The sequence below is a fragment of the Halyomorpha halys genome, unplaced genomic scaffold (genome assembly GCF_000696795.3).
Source record: "Halyomorpha halys isolate HHAL.00 unplaced genomic scaffold, Hhal_1.1 Scaffold777.1, whole genome shotgun sequence".
NCBI classification, from domain to species: Eukaryota; Metazoa; Arthropoda; class Insecta; order Hemiptera; family Pentatomidae; genus Halyomorpha; species Halyomorpha halys.
This window is the reverse complement of record NW_027107689.1, coordinates 277,060-300,269: the sequence shown is the minus strand read 5'-3', so window position 1 is coordinate 300,269 and position 23,210 is coordinate 277,060. Positions and strand designations below refer to the sequence as shown.

The window sequence follows — 23,210 nt, the reverse complement described above, 5'->3', positions numbered from 1 at the left end:
TGTCAGGAAATCTATCTAAATGGCTTTCCAAAAAAATGTACTTAAATACTCACATTGGCTCCAAGTTTGTCAAAATAATTAAAACTAATAAATCAAAATGTATTAATTGGTTTTTAAAAAATTTGAATTGGTAGAAAAAGAAAATTTAAAGTCATAACGAATAATTTTATTTTTCTAAAAATGGCATATAAATGACAGTAAGCAATTACTTTTTTTTTTTTACTTTTTTATTTGATTCTCATAGCAATACATAGGCTTTGTTTTAAAAATAATATAAATAGCAGTTACATCATATAAGAAATATTTTACGGAATCTCTAAGTAAGGCATTATCTAATGATTCATCATCAAATCAAGAGAGCAATGAAATTCCTTTAAATATATCATTTGGTTAAAAGACAAAAAACAATAAATATATAACACTCATTAGTCCATAACATAAACACTATAGAATAACATGCAATTGGGATTCTATTTTATAGTGTATAAATATATCCAAAATCACTTCTTCGTGTATGTGTGTGTATGTACGTACGCGTGAAAATAAATTTTATGAGATTTACAAAAATGACGCAGAGGTGTTCCTCTCATCGCATCTGACATCAGCATATTTTGCACCTAACGTCAGCATATTTCACACCTGCCCCCTGGGAAAAACCAATAATATATTACCTGTTTAAGGCACACCAGACTCGATTCCCTCGAGATACTAAAAGATAAATTATTGATAACAAAGACTGACATTATTTTGACTGTGATAAATCTTGATTCGGATATCAGAAATATAACTAACACTAAATAAATATTACATTTCTTATTTTTTTTAGCTGGCACTGAATGCCATCAATCTTATTACTAACATTTTTCAAAAGATTTAAGAATTATTATAATTATTATATTAGGAGTACCAAAATAGGATAAATTAATATTATAACATCTTTTTTGAGATGGTGCACTCTAAACCCCTCAAAATGTATTGAAAACAACCTAATTTTACATTCAAAGTTAGGTTGAAATTCAAAAGGGTGCTAATCTCTATAGTAAAAGGCTGTAAAATATTTCACTAAAAGCATATTTTTCTTTAAAACAACATTTTGGCATAAATGGACTGACAAATGGGCTTAGTTTCATTAAATAACAAAAGTAATCAATCAGTATGGCTCTATATGAGAAATATTTTTATTAATTTTAAAGGTAAATATATTTCACCAATATAAAAATATTTCTGCAGTTATTAATTAATAAAAAATAATTTTGGCTAAAATGCTATCTTCAGGAACAAAAATCAAAAAGGATAGCGATTGATATTCGAACTAAGGTGTGGGGTCAAGTTTTCATTTGGTGGGACCGCCAAAGAAATAAAATTTGCACCTCTAGGCTGGATTCGAACCGGCTCTGCTGTAGTTCCGTGGTTGCAAAGACCTATCCCTCAACACCCACAGATTATTAATAATCAACTATATTATTATAAATAATAATAATTATTATTATCAATAATACTAAACACATTTCAACCTTTCAACAAAAAACATTTTGGTTGTAGTATGTTATAGTCCCTCAATGGTCTTTTATTTCAAAATCAACCTAAATATGTATTAATATAAAGATATTATAGAAACTAGCTGACCCCTGAGAAATTTTCCATGTTATTGTACGAAATTTCAATATATATTACGGGTCCACAACTCTTGGAATAGTCGTTCTACTATCTACAGTTATCTCGAAAAGAATGCTAGTACTATAGAAAAGATATAATAAATGTAGAATTGCAACCAATTTCATCATTCAGGAGTTATGGAGTCCAAAACAAAGTTATTTCAAATATTTCAAGATAGCATTACACGTCTTTCCGAAGTTTGTGGAATTACTGTTATGTTGAGCAGGTAGATTGAAATGTTTTTTTGTTGTTTCTCTACCACAATTATAGTATAAATGAATCTAGGATAAAATAGAAGAAAATAACAATTATCAATGTAGTATTTGCACCGTGAATTAGAGCGGTTGTGCTCCAATAGATTTTTCTTAATCAACGAGTGAACGTTACAGAAAGAAAAAAGAAAACTGGACTCTTAGTGGGGAGCTGGTTGTGAAGTGGCTGAGGGGATAAGATCTGGATACAGGTGGTGCAGACCACCCTTAGTCTACTGTCAGTGATAGATATTTAGAAAGAAGATATCAAGAGTCAGCAGTCATCCAAGAATATTATATCATTGGAGGAAGAAATTCACTCTTTGTTTGAATTTCCAGTGGATTGGATGTATCCTGGAAGCTAGAATAAGACCAAGCCTTTGTCTCCTGTCAGTAGTAGCATTTTTAGACCGAAGACATTGAGAACCGACAGCCATTAAAAAGATTATAAATTGGTAAGTTGATTTGCTCAACATAGGATTTAATTATATTTGTAAAAGTAGCTATTAATTTAGTTAAGTGTTATTAGTACTTCAGTGTTCTGGTTGTCTAGAAAATTCGCCCTGATATAAGAGTTATATATAATTTTAAATAAAATTCTTATATCTATTTAATATTTGTTCTTTTCATTTAATCTTGTCATCTTCAAAAGTATTTTTTAGATCTGAGAATAAGAAAAACTACTAAATTCCCTTTTATTTATTTATTTTTATAATCTAATCGTTTGGTTAGTTTCTTCTTTTCTTTCCCTTTTTCTGTTTTATTTATTAATTGGATTATACTTTCTTAATTTGAAAAAGCTGAATAAAAAAAGCTAATCTAGTTTTAGATTAAATAAAGAATATTGTTAAAGACTTTATAAGTAAAGTAAAGCAGGACTCTTGAACTCACACCTCTTCTTTCATTGGAGACAGGTACTGTAAGAGAGAAAAGGAAATCTAATAAGCTGTATTAATTTTTTAACTAAATCTACATTATGGTAAAATTAGAATTGAAAAATCTGGTGCTGTGCGCACACCATACAACTTTCACTTACTCCTCCCCCCCTACATTGAGTTGAAATTAATCCTCCCTCGTTTCAGAACAGATATTTTTCAAAGTGGCAATACTTTGCCGAGTTAATTTTCCAAATAAGCCTTTCAATTGACAGACTAACTCTGACTTCAACAGTTTTCAGAAAAGTGCTTCTAATAAAATTTGACATTCCAAAATTTTATTAGAAGTACTATGTATGGTAGTTATATAAACTTATGACAGTTAGTTACTATTTACATTCTACTCTTAATCATTAACTAAATATTAAGATGGTTATTGAAATAATCTTGGAAATGCTAAAAATTATTTTATGGAGTCAGTCACCTTGTCCGCTCAAATATAGGTTAACCAAAATTAAAAAGTAATAATTTAATAACTATGTCGACATGAAAACAGTTATCAGAATGGCGCCCGAGCACACCAGGCACAGCATTAAACTTGTTTTATTTATGCATTTTTCGTCATTCTTCATTACCTTCAACAACAATAAGTTACGTACTATTTTTTCCATTGAAAACTCAGATTTAGAATTTTTCACAATTGTAACACTTCCCCAAACTATATATTTCATGTATATGCCTAAGTGAAAGTAAAAAATTGAGACATACATAAACTTTTTTAGTGCATTTAAAACTTTATATTTGGTATTTTTTTATCCAGTTCGTAGGTTACAATTTGCTGTAGTAAAAAAAATTTCTCATTTTTATGTTAATGATTTTTTATTTTGATTATTTAGTTCTCCTGATGATATCGTGAGAGCTGAAACTGAAACTCAATAAAAAATACAGATTTCTTTTTCATAATAATGGTTAATCCGGAAAAGCAGTTAAGCAGGGTTCTACTTAATTTGAAATTTAAATCTCTAACTATAATGAGCTAGCATATAAACAAATCTTTGACTACATATGTTATTTTGCCATTTCATACGAAATGTTCGTTTTTATTATTTCAGAAATTCAAAGTGGGTTTAGTAGACATTTATTGTTTACTACGATTTTGTTTACAAATTATAATGAGCCATTATAAATCCTCTCTTTTTTTTATCATATTTAATATCATTCTGATTGATGGCATATTGTTTAATATTCCATCAAATATGACCGTGAAAACATGCGATTTTTGAGTAATTTTTTTATGAGTTTCAACTTGGCTACACGGCAGCCCAAGCTGCAAGAAACAGCATTTAAGGAAGGAGGGGTGTCGTAATGATATAGGTTTGGCTGGTGATACAGATTTGGATAACCAACCCAGAGGAAGTAATTGACGACAATGAACTTAGACATACAGTGGAAGAAAACCCTTACCAAACGCTTAAAGATCATTAGGTATAGTAAAAAAAGTAGTCCTAGGGGTAGTGCACTGAATGAGTGGCAGTAGCTGAAACATTATAAGACATGTGTTTCACTGCTTACTAGGCAAAAAAAAAGCATTTTCTCGAGAGGATAAACACCTATTATGAAAAGTGGATTGTATATATGACAACAGGCATCTGTCATGTCAGTAGTTAAAAATTGATGAAACACCAGGACAAATATCAAAAGCAAATTTGTATCCAAAAAAATTATTGGTTTCTATGTGGGATGGTCATTGGCAGGAATAATTCATTTCTCTGTTTTACCCAGAGGGTCAATTAACTTAATTCACCCAAAATTTGTCAAAAAACAACCTGCATTGGTTAATTGTTAGGGAACTATACTCTTGCATGATAATGCCAGACCTTATGTTTTACGATGAACTGTGAAGAAACTAAACAAACTGAATTAAAAAGTCTTTCCAAACCCACCTTATTTGCCAGACTTATCTCCAACAGATTTCTATATGTTCAGAAATTCGGACAACTTCCTTAAAGGTAAAATTTTTGAAAATGATTCTCAAGTCAAAAATGCATTTTCTGTCTTCATTTCTATACAAAACCCTGAATTTTTCATTTCTGGGATTGAAAATTTGATAACACATTGGAGAAAATGAGGGTAAATATTTTGAATAAAAATGCTTTAATTTTATAAAGGTGTTTTACTAAATAACCTTTCCTTTGAAAACATTTCATATGAAACGGCCCAATGATATTATTTCAAATTATGAAAATTATTTGAGAGCATACCTCAAGCGATAGATTCTATCCATCAAGTTTCTTGAACAATATTTTTCTTTTCTCACTTAAGACTATTCTCCTTAGCCTTGCCCACCTTCCACTACTATTAAATTAGAAGGCACATTCTAAATATCAATAAATTTAAATTAAACAATCATATTTAAAATGTCAGCCTTTGTTATTGTACTTATATAATAACATTAAGCACATCACTTAGATACTAAAGCTAACAAACCTTCTTTCCAGGTGTCCACAGTTTACAGTTCAACTTTTATTGTCTTTGGAGGATGCCTGGAAAAAGATTTGTTAACTTAATAAGTAAAACTATTTATAAACAAAAAAAATTCTAATTTTCTAATAAATAAAAAAAAAAAAAAAAAATAACAAAAGCTTCTCAACCATAATTTCTTACCTTAATCCCATCCAATATTTCAAGTAGAGGTGGACAACTATTTATTTTTTCTGCTGTTAGTTACATTACTGACAGAATAGTGGTGATCAAACCAAAATTTATAAGAGTTAGTTTAAACGTTTCAGTGAAAAGTTCAACTCATACAATAAAATCTTGGTTGATCAATAAAGTTTTTAAGGAATCAAGGAAAGGTTCGGCTAGTTTAACGGGTGCAGGAGTTTATATAGAACTAAGCTTCCCATTAGGCAAGTACTCGAATATTTTTCAGGCAGAAGTATTTGCCATTTTGTTGACAACTATATGCCCTAAAGTCATTAGCTGTGAAAAGGCAGGCATCTTTTCAAATAGTCAATCTGCCCTTCAAGCCCTCGAATCACCTAAAGTCACTTTTACATTGAGCAAGTAGTCACTAGTCATTGGTGTATTTAAAGATGCTTAAGCTAGTATGGGTCCCTGGTCATAAGGGAATCACTGGCAATGAGAAAAGTGTCCAGCTTGGTAGAAGCGAGCATAGACATTTATAAATGACATCAGCGTAAAGAATTCCTTGATTGGACATGGAAGATAGGAGGCAAAGAATGGAGGAAATGTGCAGAGCTGAGGCAGACCAAGACACTAATAACTAAACTCTCTACTTCTAGATCAAAGTGGCAAAAAGGTTTAAACAGAAATGAACTCCGATTACTAATAGATGATTGTAGACTTAAAAGACATCTTAAGATTTGTGAAATAGTTCGGGATGAAACCAGCTACTTATGTGGACAGGCCCCAGAAACTACCCTACATTATATAGCAGATTGTGACTGGTACGCGTCACTAAGATATAGGTTTCTTGGCTCTGAAAGAATCCTATCTATCATAGAATCTTAAATAAAAAATGAATGTTAAGATTGATCATGCCAAGGCAAGACTGATAGTTCACCAAGAAAATTTTTAAATCCAATCATTAAAAATTTGAAGTGGAGGTACTGAGAAATTAGAGGGAGGCTTCATTCATATCATGCGTTTCACTTTTTTCTTGCGGGAAATGTTGAAATAATGGCCAAACTAAGAAGCTTTCTGTTAATTATAAATTGAAAGACGTTGTACAAGGCCATTGCTGTTTGATATCTCATTTAAAAGTAAGCGTCAGGCAGACTGATAGTGTATACGTCTTCTTGATTCAAGTCAGCCTGTCTTCTGCATTATGACTGTCATTGCGATTGACCATCCAGAGATCCCTTAAGAGGTATACTATCTCCTTACTTTTTATTTCTTATACTGTTTTACCATTTTGAAGAGAAATTACTGCCTGAAGTGATTCTCTTTCTGAAGAAGTCACCTAGAATGGTAGACAAAATATCGGAAAGTAGATCAGAAAGAAGTCCAGAAAAATTAATAAATCAAATCGAACAAAAGTACCAAATATTAACCTCTACAACTTAAAGAATATGGATTCACCCAAAATTATTAAAAATGTTACCTACATTAATCAAATCTTTTCATTTGATTAGTTTAAAACCGATGAGACATAATAAATATCAATTGATTTATCTCCGTATCAATAGTAATTAGTTACTTAAAAGATTTTGAACAAAATTTCAAAATAACAAAAATATAAGTAAATAAATCTACTATTTAACAAATTCAAAAGATATGATGGTCTAAAATGGAAACAAAAGGAAATAAAGCAAACCTGTACAAAGAAAGGAAGAGACAATCATTAACAAAATTATCAGGCTAAACAGCAACATTCTTGTATCTGTGCCAATGTGACCTATTTTTAATATGAAATTATAATTAATAACATTATATAAAATAACTATTAAAGTTTAGAGCTCTCTATAAAAGAATGAAAGTGGTTCAAAACCATCGCCAAACCAGTAGTAATCTATGGGTGTGAAACAAGGCCCTAAACAAGAAAAGCGGAACAGATGCTTAACTCCTGGGAGAGGGAAATATTGAGGATATGGGAGGAACCTGGGAGAATGGAATTTGGAGAAGAAGAACGAATGAGAAGCTGATGGAACTGTTCAGGGAACCCAACATCGTGGCATTACAGAAAAGAGCTCAAATAAGATGGATAGGACATGTTGAGAGGATGCCCGATCAAAGGATACCCAGGAAGATGCTATATAGGAAACCGCATGGAAAATGGAAAAGAGGACATCTCTGGATCAGATGGCTGGATGATGTGGAGGAGGATTTAATGTGGTTGTTGAAAGTTTGGAAGAGAGAGCAAGAGATCATGGAGAATGTAGTAAGCAGCGTAGTGCAAAAATAAAAATATGTAAAATAATGAAGAAATCATAAAAAAAAAAAATATTTTGGCTGCCGACAAAAGTGAAACTTCTGGAGATGAATTAGCATTTCAAAATTTTATTAAAGATTATCAATCGTTCCTTCTTAAAGCTCAAGGAAGAAAATATTAATTCCATAATCATAATAATAATTAGAATAGAACAGCTGTTTCCTAAGTCAATTCTAGCTTGATCCTTATCAAGCTATTATCTTTTGCAGACGATATTATCATATGTAACCCATTTTTCATCGCCTGTTAAAAAAAAAAAGGCTCAGGCTTGTGGCAATTACATGCGATCTTCTCTATTCTGTTCACTGAGATTGTGAGTTACCCATATTCCTAACTTGCTGACTTTTCCTAATTTCACCAGGCAGCGGTTAACAATTGATTGTGATGTATTCCACCTTTCTCCTATAGGTCTTGTTGAATGACATGGATTTTGCACCAAGATTTCCATTAAAAGATTGTCATCAAATTCGGAAGAACGTCCCGCCCTCAGTTCGTCTTTTAAGGTTGTATCTCCAGAACGGAATTTGATAAACCAATTTCTAACTGCCCAATCAGTTATTAGTTCTTCACCATATACCCTACATATTTTTTTAGCTGTCGCCTAAGCACTATTGCCTTGTTTAAATTCCCAAAGCAATACATGACAAATAAGTGCTTTAAGACCCTCAATTTCAGAGTTTAAAAAAAAAAGAACAGTTTAATGTAAAGTATATCACAAAAAACAGTTTAATGACAAGTTTATCACAAAAACAGTTTAATGTAAAGTTTATCACACAAAACAGTTGACAAAAGAGTAACTGAAGTCTATATAATGAAAACAAAAACTTATTGTAATGGTAACTCATAGCAGGTAGAACAAACAATAGATTCTACTTAGCTGCATCGGAAGTTACTTATGACTTAATCTAATAATTCTTGTTTTCTTGGATTGTAGAGCGTTGGTAAAGAAGTTTCCCTTCAACAACTATGAAAAGGATTTTATAAAATTCATTCATGGTGCTAAGTTTATCTTTAACTTTAAATTTAATTTAAGCAGAGACACAGAATACATTAAGAAATCGACAATAATTTTATTGAACTTTAAAAACCTAAAGATTTAACATAAGACAGGACCATCTTAATATTAAGTTACATTACAATTAAATAAAATATAATCATAGCCGATAAAGTCCTTTATTATACTAATTACTCTAGATATTCCAGTTCTCTTCCCCGAGGTTAGCAATTATCAATTAATTCATTCTAAGAATAAATTTTATAAGTCATATTCAAATATTTCTTCGTTTGATTCTGAAAAAAGGAAACGTTCTTTTAAAATAAAATAAAAAAAACTTGTTGAGTAAATACAGTGGAACCTTGAACTAGCCATAGTATTCAGTGAAAAAATATCTCAATATCAAATTTAAAATCCAGTTAAAAGAAAATAATCCATGTTTTTGCAATGTATTTTCATAATTCAAACTTCTTTGTGGCAAAAATGATCTCTATGTAATACAAAGTCTACCTACCTATCTCAATAAGGCAGAAAAAGAGTGGATTAAGCATTGAGGCAACTGAATATATTATTTAAAATCTTAAAATTCTTTCTTGAGACTGGCAATTATTTATTAATATATTATTTAAGTTTATGTAAATATTTTTATATATAAGGGGGTATTTTTCATAATCTTTAGTTTAACATATTTAAAGTACATTAAATGGAGAAATATTTCTTTCTTTTTAGCATGTTAAAACGATATAACATTTAAAATGGTTGCGAGTCTGTTAATAGGTCTGCTAAATGGAGCATGATGTCAGGCAACAGACCAACTGAGCTTCACACCATATAGACGTTTTGATAGGTAAGTTGTTTGTGGTTTGTGTTGTTTTTGTTTTAAACATTTTTAAACTTTAGTTAAGTAATGGATAAACATAATAATAATAAAATGAAAAAAAAACTAGGAGAGGAAATAAGGATTAAGTGAGGTGAAGGAAAGGTAATGTGATGAAGCTGTTGGAGATTTTATTATCGTGTAAAGATTATAAGGTTACAAAACAAGTTGCCAAGAAAATCCCCTAGGAGCTCCTTTGCATTTAACATATAATCTGGACTTTAAATTACCCTGCTCACAACATTTAAAACATATTAAAACTTTTTACATTTAAAGCATCATGAATTCCTCTCTATTTCAATTGGTGGGGGAGGGGTAACTAATGTTTATTGATTTACAATATGTAATAAGAACCATTGCATTTCTTCTTCTTTATTGAAACAAGAGACACCTCATAGTTACCCCAGCCTGGTCAAAAAGTCTCTGCCACTGGGTCCTATCTTCTGCCATGTTGGTATTAATAGTAAGCTTTTGGAGGTCATCTCTAACACTGTCCTGCCACCTTGTTTTTTGGTCTACCTCTTGGGTGGTTACCATCTGGGTCATACATACATAACCTTTCAGCTACTCTTGATCATCCACCCTGTGGAGATAAGGATCCACTAGAACTCTTCTTTTACACCTGTCTACTTTTTCTGCAGCAGATTTTGTTGAATGTACATTTATCACTTGTATAGGTTATAATCAGTTTAACGAGGGGGCTATATAAGTATAGCCCTACCTTAATGGTTCTACTCAGCAGCCAGCTACTTCATAGCTTAATCAGAGTATACCTTGCTTCAACCTCCTCATCTTCATTTGTTTCCTCATTGATTAGAGATGTAAACTAGCTGAAATTACGGACCAATTTGAAAGTATAATCACTGATAACACATATATGCTGAGGCTGTGCAGGTGTCTCTACTTAATGACATTATTTTAGACTTCCCTCATCACTTTAAGACCCACATGCCAAGCTTCAACATTAAGCTTAATGAATTTTTCCTTTATGCTCGCAGCAAATCTTCCAATGACGACATCATCTGATCCTGTGATTCCATTACTCAGAATACCCGTCAGTTCCCCTACTACTACTACTACTACTTTGACAATGATTCCTTGGTCTACGGAGGGCTGTCTGATAGTTTAGAGTTGCGAATGAAGAGACTTATGAATTGCTTCATAAGAGTTATTTTCAGGTTTTCCAGGCACTCTCATGTCTCCCGTAGGTATACCGAGTTGAAGTAGCTCTATCCAACCTCCTGCAGGCAATGCCTCCTTGGTGTTTTCCTATTCTGAATCTTTAAAATTAAAAACCTACCTATATCCTTGATCTCCTTATTCTACGATCATCCATCCATCCAATAAACACCAGATTCCAACCGATTGATTTATATAGGCCCTCACAAAGAACCACTTCCTTTGGCAAATCTTCATCCATTCTTTCTTTAAAACACCAACTCCTTCACTATATAACCAAACCTTTGCGTCAATGTGAACAATGTATATAGCCAGTAATGATTACAATTATAATCTGGATTATCTCTCTAGGAAGTCTGGTGAGTCAATTCTTTTAAAATTTTTTGAGGTTAATCACTTCCATCATTTGAAATAAATTATTATTTATTTCAAATGATGGAAGTGATTAACCTCAAAAAAATTTAAAAGATTACAATTATAATTATAATTTAGCCTAACGTTTTTCTGTAATTTTAAGTAATAAGTATACTGAAAATTTTTAAATGTTTGCTGACCAATTAATCTTAATATGTGAACCGTATATTTATTCCTAAGTGACATTTATCCTAGAATAAAATAATTTATTCATCATCACCTTATGCCAATATCTGGGTCATTTCATTGCAGATGGTTTGTTCTGAGTCAGCTTCAGTACATTTCACAATACTTTAAAGGACAATATTAATTATTAATTAAAAGGACAGCTAATGGGTCTCCTTCGCTCAGCCCACTAAAAGGACAGTTAATGGTTCCCCCCCCTCAGCCCACTAAAAGGGCAGCTAATGGTCCCCCCCCCTCAGCCCACTAAAAGGGCAGCTAATGGTCCCCCCCCCTCAGCCCACTAAAAGGGCAGCTAATGGGTCTCCTTCCCTCAGCCTATTCCTTACTTCAAATGTGTTTGATGTTCACTTTTAGTTTTGATCAGGCATTCATATCACTTTTGTAGTTTTGCAAAATGATTGATTAAATCCTGGAATCCCTTAGATGCGACATACAGCAACCATAAAGTTTCTCTTAAGCGTACTTGCGTCAAAAGAACTTGTGTCTAAGTCTTTTGCAAGTTCTTTAACTCCGGACTATGTCTGGCCTGCTTTTCACATTTCTATTTTCAGGGCTGACCATCAAGTCTCTCTTGGTCATCACCACCTTTGCTGACCTTGGGGGTTCCACTCTACGCTTTGTCAACTTATATCGGTGCAGTGTTTTCTGTGGGTGTTTACTAGCCATCTCTTTTTAAGTTTTATTACATTGTTGATAGATCCTTGCTTAGTTAATTTCCAAAGTTCATCATTGGAAATAGTTCCTAACCATTAACCTCTTAGTATATTTCAGAGACAGCTATTTATGAAGGTCTGGAGCTTCTTTGTCATCTGTTTGATGACTGCATACATATTATAGTTACTGTATGTTTATTGTATTATTGTATGTTAACAATGTTCAATTTTATGTAATATGTTAAATAGAGATCAATAAATAGGTTTCTGAACATCAATATAATGAATTTTTAGTCATCAAGCCTTGATATAATGAAACTAAAAAAAACAAACAATTTTTTTAAAAACTTCTTTAAAATTTTTTATACCAAAGATCCACTGTATTTATTTTAATGTAGGGTTTATTTTGATAATTTTAACTTCTAAAAAAATTCCATTGAGTTAGAAAACATTTATTATCAAAGAATGAATTTTTTTTTAAGCTGATCAACTCACTCTTATTATGAATTAGCCTAAGACCAAAATATGCGAATTGGTTCTGATGAAAACGAAGTTCTTCGTCATCGGCCCCTACAAATTCTATGAAGTTGATTCCTTTATACATTTGTGGTCTTAGATGAACTCGAAAAAAGTTGTATCACAGGCATTAATATTGTAATCAAACAGATCATTAATAACAAAAAGCACTTCTATGGCTCGGTAAAACATTTTATTGCAGACAAATTTCCTCTAGTTTTAAATTAACCCAGTATTCAATTATGGATCAGAAGCATAGGCAACCAGTAAGGGAGAGGAAAATATAATTAAGATATTTGAGAGACAAGTACTGAGAATAATCTTTGAAGCTTGAAGGAGAAGTCTGGAGGAAATAAAAAAAATGGGAACCATAAAATCTACATACAAATAATGGTTTTTCTATCAAAAGTCAATATATCCAGTTTTGGAATATTGTTATTAAAAAATTTTGTAAGGAATGTCTGATGTAGATAAGTTAATTTTTTAATGAAAATGTTAATTTTTAACACATCTTTAAGAAGCAAAAATTTAAATTTTGAAACAAACTTTTTTTTTGCTAATAGACTAAATTTTTTAGTTTAGAATTTTAATTTGTCAAAAAAAAAAACTTTAATTTTCAGAAGTGGATATATCAAAATCTCTACAAATATCAAATTTATCAAGGTTATTATCCGAATAAGTGATTCAAAGATCCCGAAAAAGTTATAGTTTAGAAGTTCCGTTGAACAAAGAGAGTATGGATACCCATGGTAAGAAGGTAGAAGGTGTAGTATCGGACACTAGAACTTTACTGGGCACCTAAAACTGACCTAAAGCAATGTGACAGAGTAACCGTTCCTGCCAGCACAGGGGTTCTATTTCACCATGGAAACCTTATCTGGCTAAAAAAAATTTGCAGCACCCTTGTCGAGGTACAAAAAAAATTGTAGCACAACTAACCTTAAAGAGGTTTGAACACGTTTAAAAAAAGTGCAAATTCACTGCTTAAAAATTTATTGATTTATATGAGAAGATGGTTGGGGTGCGGTCAAAATGAAACACAAATATGTTGGTGTAACCTATTTAATTATGCCAACATTTCGACTAGAGTTTCTAGCCTTCTGCAGGGCTGTTAGCTTGAAAATCAAACGCCTAATGGCTTTAGATTTTCAAGCTAACAGCCCTGAAGAAGGCTAGAAACTCTAGCCGAAACGTTGGCACAATTAAATAGGTTATAACAACTTCTTTGTGTTTTATTTTGACCGCACCCCAAACCATCTTCTCCTCGTACGTCATCCACGGTCAACTATCTCTCATAATTATTGATTTATAACTCAAAATCTTGAAAGTACTTATTATAATATGGATATTTTTAGAGACAATTTATACACCACTGAAAAATTATATATTTATTTCTAACCATATCTTTTTTTTGTTAACTAAAGAGCAAAAATAAAAAAATTAAATAAAGTAATCTTTAACACAAAGAGTGGAACTATTTGATCAATATTTATACCAGGTGTCATGTTTAATACTATAATATAATTATTGTTCGATATACCAAGTCCAGAAGAATTAGCTAGCATAGACATGTCAAAAGGGTCACTAAAGAAACTTTCCCTGGAAATAAAAAAGAGATGACGTCCTAGAAAAATTTGGCAACAAGGACCTCAGGAAGACTGGAGTGACAGGCTGGAGAAAAAGGCTATGGATTGAGAAGAGTAGGGTCAAATTGTTTGAGAGGCCAAAGTACATCTTGGACTGTAAAGCCACATAAGAGAATGAGAAGATATTAGAATGTTATATAGTGCAATAGTTGTTGAAGGTGGATATAAAAGGAAATGGAAAATGTTTACGCAACTGCAGAAGGTTGCACATGTAGTAACAGATTAGTTTGTATTTGAAAACCTTTAGTGAGAATTAATACTATGCAATCCGCACAGATTTAGTTCTAACTTTACTATGTAACTGCCCCTGATTTGATAAACACCATCTCCATGGCTGGCAAAACCTTGAACTCAAAATACTAAAATCAGGGTTTAACTATAGCTCCTCTGTTCAAGAGATTTTAAAAAATAAATTATGTCTTGAGCATGACATCAATGTGTTATCACCAGCAACTAACATTTATCATGTGATACTACTATTTAAAGATGCATATCATTTTCTCATATTGAATTTAATTTATGTATTTTTTAGGGTGTCTATTGTATAAGAGAAAATTTACAAGTAGCAAAATAAAGATTTTTTAATTAAAGTGTTATATGGTGTGCAGATGTTTTTAAAAAAATTTATTGAAACTCTGGTTTCTCAGATTGTTTTATTGGACGTCTGGTTTGTTGGAACAGCACAACTAACTGTAAATATATCTGTTGTTAATAGAATACATAATCTGTTAACTATGGTTTTTTATTATTCATACCCGCTACACCTCTTCTAATGAATTCTATACAGTATAATTTACTTCTAAGAAACAGCAGTGGACCAAATGATTTTTTTTCTATTTTATATTATGATATTAGGTGAAAAATAAACTTCCTATTATTATCATATAACATGTACATAGGGGTAAACAAGTAATGTTTTATAACATCACTAGTTTACCCCTGCGAGAACTCTCGCATTAGATATGTTTTCTAAAATATTATTATATAATAACATTTCATTCAATAAGTGATGGGCATGTTCCAATCAATAGACCTGGGTCTGGCTGTAAAATGGTAACTCATTTAAGCAAATCTTAACACAGGAATAATTGAAGTATACTTTGAACAGTACTTAAGGGAAAAAAAAAAAAGGATCTGTCGAAAATCACTTATCATTAAATAGTATTCATACTTTGTATTGTTTTAAGGTTATGAACGAAGCAACATATTATAAGTATCCCGCTGTGAACGCTTACTTTAAAATGAGGTGTGACCCATACCCAATTCGTGCACTATCTCAAAAATGGTTCATTTTTAGAATTTGACACATGAAAAAATAATTAGATAATAAAGTATATGTCATAAATCTTAAAAACCCAATTATCTGCTTAGAACCGTCTCGATCTGCTGACTTACCTCTGTCACAGTTTTGAAACCCTTTCTTTTAATACCTCATTTGTCAAAATCCATCGCTCCTGAGAGCCGGAAAAGGAATCGATACTAACGTACTATAAATATGTATAACCCATCTACAACCCATTAGAACAAAATCAGAAGAGCAGTAACCATAAACATCTTATCAATCTGGAAAATTATAATACATCATACACATGGCATTAGGTTCACTGCAATAACTTTAATAGGTTAATTGTTCAGAATGAACCAGGCTTCATTGGACTACCAGAGGTCTTATGTAAGAAGAGCCATGACTATACAGCATAACGAAAAAAAAAATAGTGAAAGCCTAATAATTTTGATACAAAACTCCACAAGTATAATTTCTTCACAAGTCCTATAAATGTATAATTCTCTTCTAATACACTTAAGAAATACCAGAAATTAGTCACCAAAAATTTTAGTTCTAAGTCTCAAAGTTCTTCATTTATAGGAGTGGAAGAAGCCGCAACGAGGAACGCTAGTGTTATAATAAAAGAAAGCAAAGGTTTCACTAATTTATACAGTAAATTAGCAACACACAATTCTACAATTTTTATTTCTATTTCTATTCAATAACTTTTCTTTAAATTATTTTTTTTAATGTGAAATTTATTTTAATAGTCATGTATAAGCTTCAACTTCATATAACTATCAAAAAAACTTATTATGATAAATAATTTTTGTTCAATTTAATAACAAAAAAACAATAATTAAAACTATATAACAAGGTGTGCAGGCAGCGGCTATATTTTTTTCTCCCCTGGAATTACATCAATCAAATATACATACGCTCATTTTTCATTCTAATAAATAAATAAATTGAAACTATACAGACCTAGTCGAAGGCCACTGAGAATTCTTGTCAGTTAAAGGAACATAGACTACTCCCATGAGAGCTACTCTAGAAATGGTGCCATCCAAATTCTTGTCGATTTGTTCCAGGCGCTGGTCACCACTAGCTGGTCCAATTGGGACTATTAGCCTACCGCCTGGGGCAAGTTGCTCTACAAGCTAAAAAAGAATTAAATTAAATTTCTTCATTATTTATTAAAATGGGAAACATTATTAGAAAAATACAACAAATGTCTTAGTTTTTTTACCTTAGTTAATTTGGGCTTAGCTTAGGTAAAAAAGTTTTAATTTAACTGATATAAAAGTAATAAAACAAATGTACAACATAACTAGAAATTTTAAAAGAAGATAGTGAAGATAAACTATTAATTGGTATTGGAGATAAGCCATTGGAAGGTATATCTATTCCCCAGGGAGGTATACCTCAGTATTTCAATCAAAAATACTTGCAATAAATCATTGCGCCAGTATTCTTATAGAGGAAGGGGTCTCTGGTAGAAGAATTACAATCTACACAGATAGCCAGGCAGCAATAGGGGCACTCAGCAAACTCTAATGCGTTAATAAAGTCAGCATTGAATGGGTACCAGGTCACTGCGGTAACACTGGCAACGAATATGCTGACAGAACATGGCTCTGAAACCATTCCTATTACTCCTGAGCCCGTGTGAGGCATAAGCCTGAGCTACGCCAAAAGCATTATAAAGGTAAATGAGGAGAAGATGGTTGGGGGTGTGGTCAATGAAAAACACAAATAAGTATGATTAACTTATTTTAATGTGTCGACGTTTCATTTTCATTTATTTTCATTTTATTAATTCTATTTTGTAAAATTATTCATTGTATGTGTAAAATTATTCTGTCTATACTTTCTTTTTATATTTTTTATTTTTCTATACTTACTGTGGTTGTTATCTTGTTTTGTTTTAAGACCTGAAGAAGGCTAGAAACTCTAGCCGAAACGTCGGCACATTAAAATAAGTTAATCATACTTATTTGTGTTTTTTATTGACCGCACCCCCAACCATATTCTCCTCATTTATCATCCACGGTCAACTATCTATCATAATCATTATAAAGGTAGCTTATGGATTAAGAGCCAAGTGCCGCTGGCTTAATAATAGACAGCGACAAGCTAAGTTGTTCCTAGATGAATCTCATAGGGGCGGAAGCGATGAATTGCTTTGCCTGGACAGGAGTTCTCTTAGGATAATTACAGGGATCTATATAGGTCACTGCAGATTAAATAAACATATGTTTAACCTCAAGCTAACAGAGTCACCCCTGTGCAGATTCTGTAATACTGAGGATGAGACGGCATACCACATAATATGTTGGTGTGACCGATTTGCAAGTTTAGGGAGGACCGTGTGGTGGATTCCGAGCAGTGTGAGCTGATCAATCCCTCAAATCTACTAAGAATCTTCAAACTTTAAAGCTCTGACAAGCTCACCGCAATGTTGTGGTGCTAATCGTAACATTGTCGTAATGTTATTGGCTGGCCGCGGTGCTTCTGTGCCAAATTAAAAAAAAAAATTTATTGGTAACCAAGATTTTGCCCCACTTTGTACAGCTTCATCAGAGTTAAATCGGGACAACAATTGTAATTATGATAAAAAAATAAATTTAAATAGAAAAAAAGAGGAACACAATAAGCTAAAATACCAAATCTCTTTTAATTCCTTCATATATCCATTCACCTTCCCTATCTGTTATTGCATCTTACCTATACATCACTCACTTCAACACCCTTTCTTTGTGTTGTACCATATCTGTTCTACTTGTACTAAGTACTGTTTCACAATTCATAACTCTATTTCTACATTATAAATTCTATCACTCATTTCTCCATTTGTTATTTATCAATATTCTATTAAATTATATTTATGATGAGGTGTTTATAGTTGACTGTAGATTAATATGAGGAGATGGTCCGGGTTGTGGTCAGCAAAAAATACACAAATGAACTAAAAGTTATTTATTTTGGCAGTCTTTTCAACCTAAATTTCAGGCCTCCAGCAGATTTTACATCTAGAGTCAGATCTGTTACATTAGACAGAAAATCTGCCAGAGCATTCCTGATGAAGGCCTGAAAGGTCGAAACGTCAGCCCAAATAAATAAGTTTTTGTTTATTTGTATATTTTTGGCTGACTGCACCCGACCATCTTCTTCTCATTTATATTGAATTGTTTTATCATACTCTCAATATTTATTTCTTGTCCCCATTAAGCCCCAAAAACTGGGACGAAATCGTTGGTTACCAATAAATAATTAATCTTTACTATTTTGATACCTTTATTGACCGCCACCCAGACTATCTTCCAAGAATCTATTACAGTCAACAATTAATCTTTCAATAACTAGGTATTATTTAACTTCTCTCAGAAAGATAATATTTAAACTTACATCTTTTGGCAAATCTGGAGATGCTGCACCTACATGAATGGCATTAAATGGTGCATCTTCTGGACTACCAAGACGTCCATCTCCCACTTGACAAACAAATTAAAACATTTTTAATTATGTAAAAATATCAATGAGACTAGTTTAGTAGAAACAATATAAGAATTTTCTTATAACATAAGAAAAAAACTTTGAATAATTTAAACAAGAAGATATAAATTATTGTTTTGTAAATCAAATTATAAATCCTACATGAAATAATACAAATAAATTCTATATAAAATAATATGCATAAATTAATTTACAATGTAATTGATAAAATAGGAAAAAGAAGTTGGCACAACTGTTTAACACAGATATAGGAATGAAGGTAACATTAAAATTAAAACTTAATCTAAAAGACAAAATTCCATTTATAGATTTTTTTTTCTGAACCCTGACAAACACAAACGAAACCTCCTTTATCAATTAATTTTTCAGCATAAATACAACACAATTAATTTTAAATAATTAAGAATTTATTACATTTTTAATTAAATCCAAGGAGGTAACAAAGCAGAACATAAGTTTTCATAATTGATCCCACAGCTCAACTCCGTAGGTCCAGATATGCCTTATTATAGTTGTGTAGATCGGTCTTTTGCAAGGGATGAATAGGTACCATTGTGGTTTACTTTGAATAATTTATCAGAGAGAAAGGAACAGATGAAGAGAAAGTATGTAGGAGATAGGAATTTACAGAGTTTGTAAAGCAGTTTTGGATGCCAGACTCGATCAAAAGCGTGCTCTATATTGAGAAAGACTCCCACACTATACTGAGAATGACTTGCAGTACATTCTGCACTCCAAAGAAGACGAGAAATCTTCCACATGATGACACTGCTGGATAGTGGAGTGGCATATTTGGAATCCAAACTGGTGATCCGGGATTACACGATTGAAATCTAGAATGAGGAATAAGTGTTTCAAAATGAGTTTTTCGAGGATTTGGCCCATGATTGGTAATAGAGAGATAGGACAGTAAAAGGATATGTATTCTGGCAATTAGGAAATGAATCAAGTTAATTATAAGGTGACATTGATCGAAAATTTTAATAAAATGTATAATAGAATAGTACAATGATCAGATAACCTGAAAATGGGGTTAAAGACCCCGAAACATTGTTAAAATTAATAAAGGTGTTTACTCCATAGGAAGTATTTTCATATGACAATCAAATACATATGAAGAAACCTTACATTGATGGAAAGGATGAATTACTGTGGATATTCATACCATAAATTTCAACATAATAAAAAAAAAATGAAAAATCTTTCATTATTAATAAATATACAGTTCATAAACAAAGATAGAAAAAAAAAATAGTTAGAGTAAAATGAATTTTTAAAAAATCAACACCCTATTGGAGGTTTGATGGGTTTTAAAAATTATTTTTCTCAAGTATTTAAGGAAAGAATATGATGAACAAAATTAATGAAAATCAATAACAAGAAATACAGAATTACTGTGGATATGTCCAAATGCTAAGGAATTTCAATTATGTAATACTGTAAAAATAATAATTTTAAGAACACGTTGTTGATATTTATTATAATTTATATGAAATAAGAGAAGTCCTATATTTCAGACAAAAGAAATATATAGCAGAGAAAATGTAATAAGAAAATGAAAAAAAAAAAAAATGTTACCCGACAAATGAAAGATTTAGTTAGTTGGGTTTGCAAACCAGGTAACATAGGGTTTGTAGTCCAATTAAATATCGGGAAACCAGAAATGATTTTAATCTCTTCATTTGGATGTAAAAAGAGTTTATTGAAGTTAGCACCAATTTTATGTTTCTACATTACGAAGGGGGTTCAAAAACATTAAAATGTTCGGAATTTTTTATGTTTTTCACCAATAACTCCAAAATTATGCATTTCTAGGAAAATCTTATGTATTTTTATGATTATATATTTACCTCACAATGTGCACTTTTTAATTTTGAATTCAGTAGAAATACATAACAGACAATGTCTCTTAATAACTGTTGAACAAGTATGTCCATATACTGGTACAAGAATTATTATAATTTAGCATATACAAATAAATCATGCATTATATAGAATGCACATTAAATTATGAAAATAAGATTTAACATTTCAAAACATTTTTTTTAAAGTAATCATACAAATGGTTCTTCTTTGAATTTGCATATCTTGTTAACTTGAGTAATTTCTAAGACATAGTGCTCATTTGATAGTTTTTTTTTTTTTGTGAAATGCAATTCTTATGGAAATAGAGGGACTATTGAGACTACTGCATACACCTTCACACTGCTCATGAAGCCTCTCATTGGTAACACTTTTCTTTCTAGAGAACCTTACTTGACTAAAATTGAATCCAATAATGCTTAATAGACTAGAAATTCCGATTTTGTCTAATAGGTGGCAATTAATGATTTCATCCATTACTGCTCCAGTAAACAGTGATAAAATCAGAATTGAGAACATTATAAATATAATATTTGTTCCATGTAATATATTTTATATTGCAAGCGTGAGATATAACAATCCAACAACACAATTTTTTTTTTTAAATGTTCAATCTTCATGTCTTTCTACCAAGCGCAGAAATTTCGAATATATAATGCTTACTTGACACATAATTTTATATACTTAAAATTATAAAGTAAAATTTTTATAGAGATTCATCATTAAGGAGTTGAAAGTAAAGAACTGAACGTTGAAAGTAAAAAAGTTAAATTATTTTCCACAAAAGCAATTTTTGATATTAGTACATCAATCAGAAAAAATTTAGTATCAAGTTTTGTAAAATAAAATATTATTTTTTTTAAATTTTGCAATATCAAGTATATTTAGTCCCACTAAATAGTCAATCTATTAGACTTTTTCGATTAGTAAGATACTGCATTCTTACTAAGCTACAAATTTAATTAACTCTGACTCTTAAGTCAGAAAATTAAGTAATTTTCCCAGATCCTAAAAGATTAGAGTGGATCATTTCCAACATAATTACAAAGTACATATTTATTTCTCAGGTTTATTTAAAATTAAGACCCTCAATTGACAATTAAATGATCTCCTTTGGCAGTAAGGATATAAACTAATATTGGTTCCATAATAAACATAGTTGATATTGTTTAACAGAAGAAAACTTTTCTTAGCTCTTAAAATACTATACCTCATAAGTATCACTGTGATAAGCAATAATTATCACTTACCGATCAGTTTAAGACGATTTGATTCGAGAAGTTCAGGATGATCTGCTTTAATATTAGTTCTTGAAGTATCAACAAGTTCTTTAATATGATCAATTCCAACAGCTACTCCAGATGGCCCAACCATAAGAGCCATGCAAGTAGTTAGATACCCTGAACCTGATCCAACATCTAGAGCTTTTGCACCATCGACCAATTTTTCCCTCAGGAGTTCAAGAGCATGAGCATGCTACATGGAATTAAGAGTGAAATGACAGTTTTACTTTCGCTATTTATATAAACTCTAAGGCTTACCATGTGTGGGGCACTTATCGTGACTCCAAATCCAATACCTTGAGGTACATCCATATAAGGATTATGGGAGACATAATTTGCCCTGTCAACCTGTGCCATCACCCTTTCAACAACATCACTTCTAATAATACTGTTTCCTATTAGAATAAAATTCATTTTTAAAGGACTTGACAACTATAATCTTAGTAAACTAATAAGATAAATTCCAAATTCTCACTTCTTAAATTCTGAACAAGATCTAGATTACTTTTGCCATGAGATCTCCAAGCCATGCTGTTACCCAGGAAATAAGATATTAGAACAATATTCGAAAAAAACAACACAATATTTCTAGCAGATGTAGAAATCATAAAGAAGGGTATACCAGCCTAGATCCTGAAATTAAAAATTAGATTAAATGAACAGGGTGCATATTAAAAAAAACACCAAGGAAAGACGTACAGAACTTTAGTTTAATTTTAGGATAAATAAAAAAAAATCAACAATTTTGTGCAATTATAAAAGTCAAGTTTAACCAACATCCAACAGACCTTAATCCATAACGAAACCTTCGCTCGTGTTACAAACATATTTATAGGAATTTCAAGCATTCATTTGTGACGGATTTAATTTTTGACTCAACTATTATCCCATCAGTGTTTAAAAATAAAGTTTTACCGGACTAATTATTTTATTATATCTATATTCATATGAAACACTTGAAAATTGATATAATGAATTCGGCTGTTTATCCAAAATATTTACACAAACGCCTAATGTTCCATAATGGCTAACAGATTTTCAACCTAAACATTTATCTAAATTTTTAAAAAAAGATTATTT

At 31.2% G+C, this 23,210-nt stretch overlaps 1 protein-coding gene across 9 annotated transcripts; it reads right to left on the bottom strand.

Annotated features, from left to right (window-relative positions):
- Positions 1–209: 209 nt before the first annotated feature.
- Positions 210–23,205, bottom strand: LOC106686093 (protein-L-isoaspartate(D-aspartate) O-methyltransferase). Of its 9 annotated transcripts, none has more exons than XM_014429218.3 (8): positions 22,919–23,202; positions 22,606–22,763; positions 22,389–22,525; positions 22,098–22,323; positions 18,877–18,962; positions 16,453–16,628; positions 5,270–5,325; positions 210–646 (listed from the first exon to the last, which is right to left on the bottom strand). In XM_014429218.3, exons 2-7 carry the CDS (start codon positions 22,736–22,738, stop codon positions 5,292–5,294), a joined length of 792 nt encoding a protein of 263 aa, XP_014284704.1. In that variant the 5' UTR covers positions 22,739–22,763; positions 22,919–23,202; the 3' UTR covers positions 210–646; positions 5,270–5,291. The 9 variants fall into 9 exon arrangements, with proteins under 9 accessions (XP_014284704.1, XP_014284707.1, XP_014284708.1 ...); XM_014429216.3 differs by lacking the exons at positions 210–646; positions 5,270–5,325 and adding exons at positions 653–2,824; positions 5,044–5,137 and having other exon boundaries at positions 22,919–23,205; XM_014429217.3 differs by lacking the exons at positions 210–646; positions 5,270–5,325; positions 22,919–23,202 and adding exons at positions 653–2,824; positions 5,044–5,137; positions 22,830–22,906.
- Positions 23,206–23,210: the final 5 nt, after the last annotated feature.

Excerpts from the sequence above, each read along its gene's own strand:
- LOC106686093 (XM_014429216.3), bottom strand. The coding sequence starts at position 22,738 with ATGATTTCTACATCTGCTAGAAATATTGTGTTGTTTTTTTCGAATATT. Across the intron at positions 18,963-22,097 it reads AAATCGTCTTAAACTGATCG|TGGGAGATGGACGTCTTGGT; the intron begins GTAAGTGATAAT and ends TTGTTTGTCAAG. Across the intron at positions 5,138-16,452 it reads TCTCAGTGGCCTTCGACTAG|TAGTGGAAGGTGGGCAAGGC; the intron begins GTCTGTATAGTT and ends CTAATTTAATAG.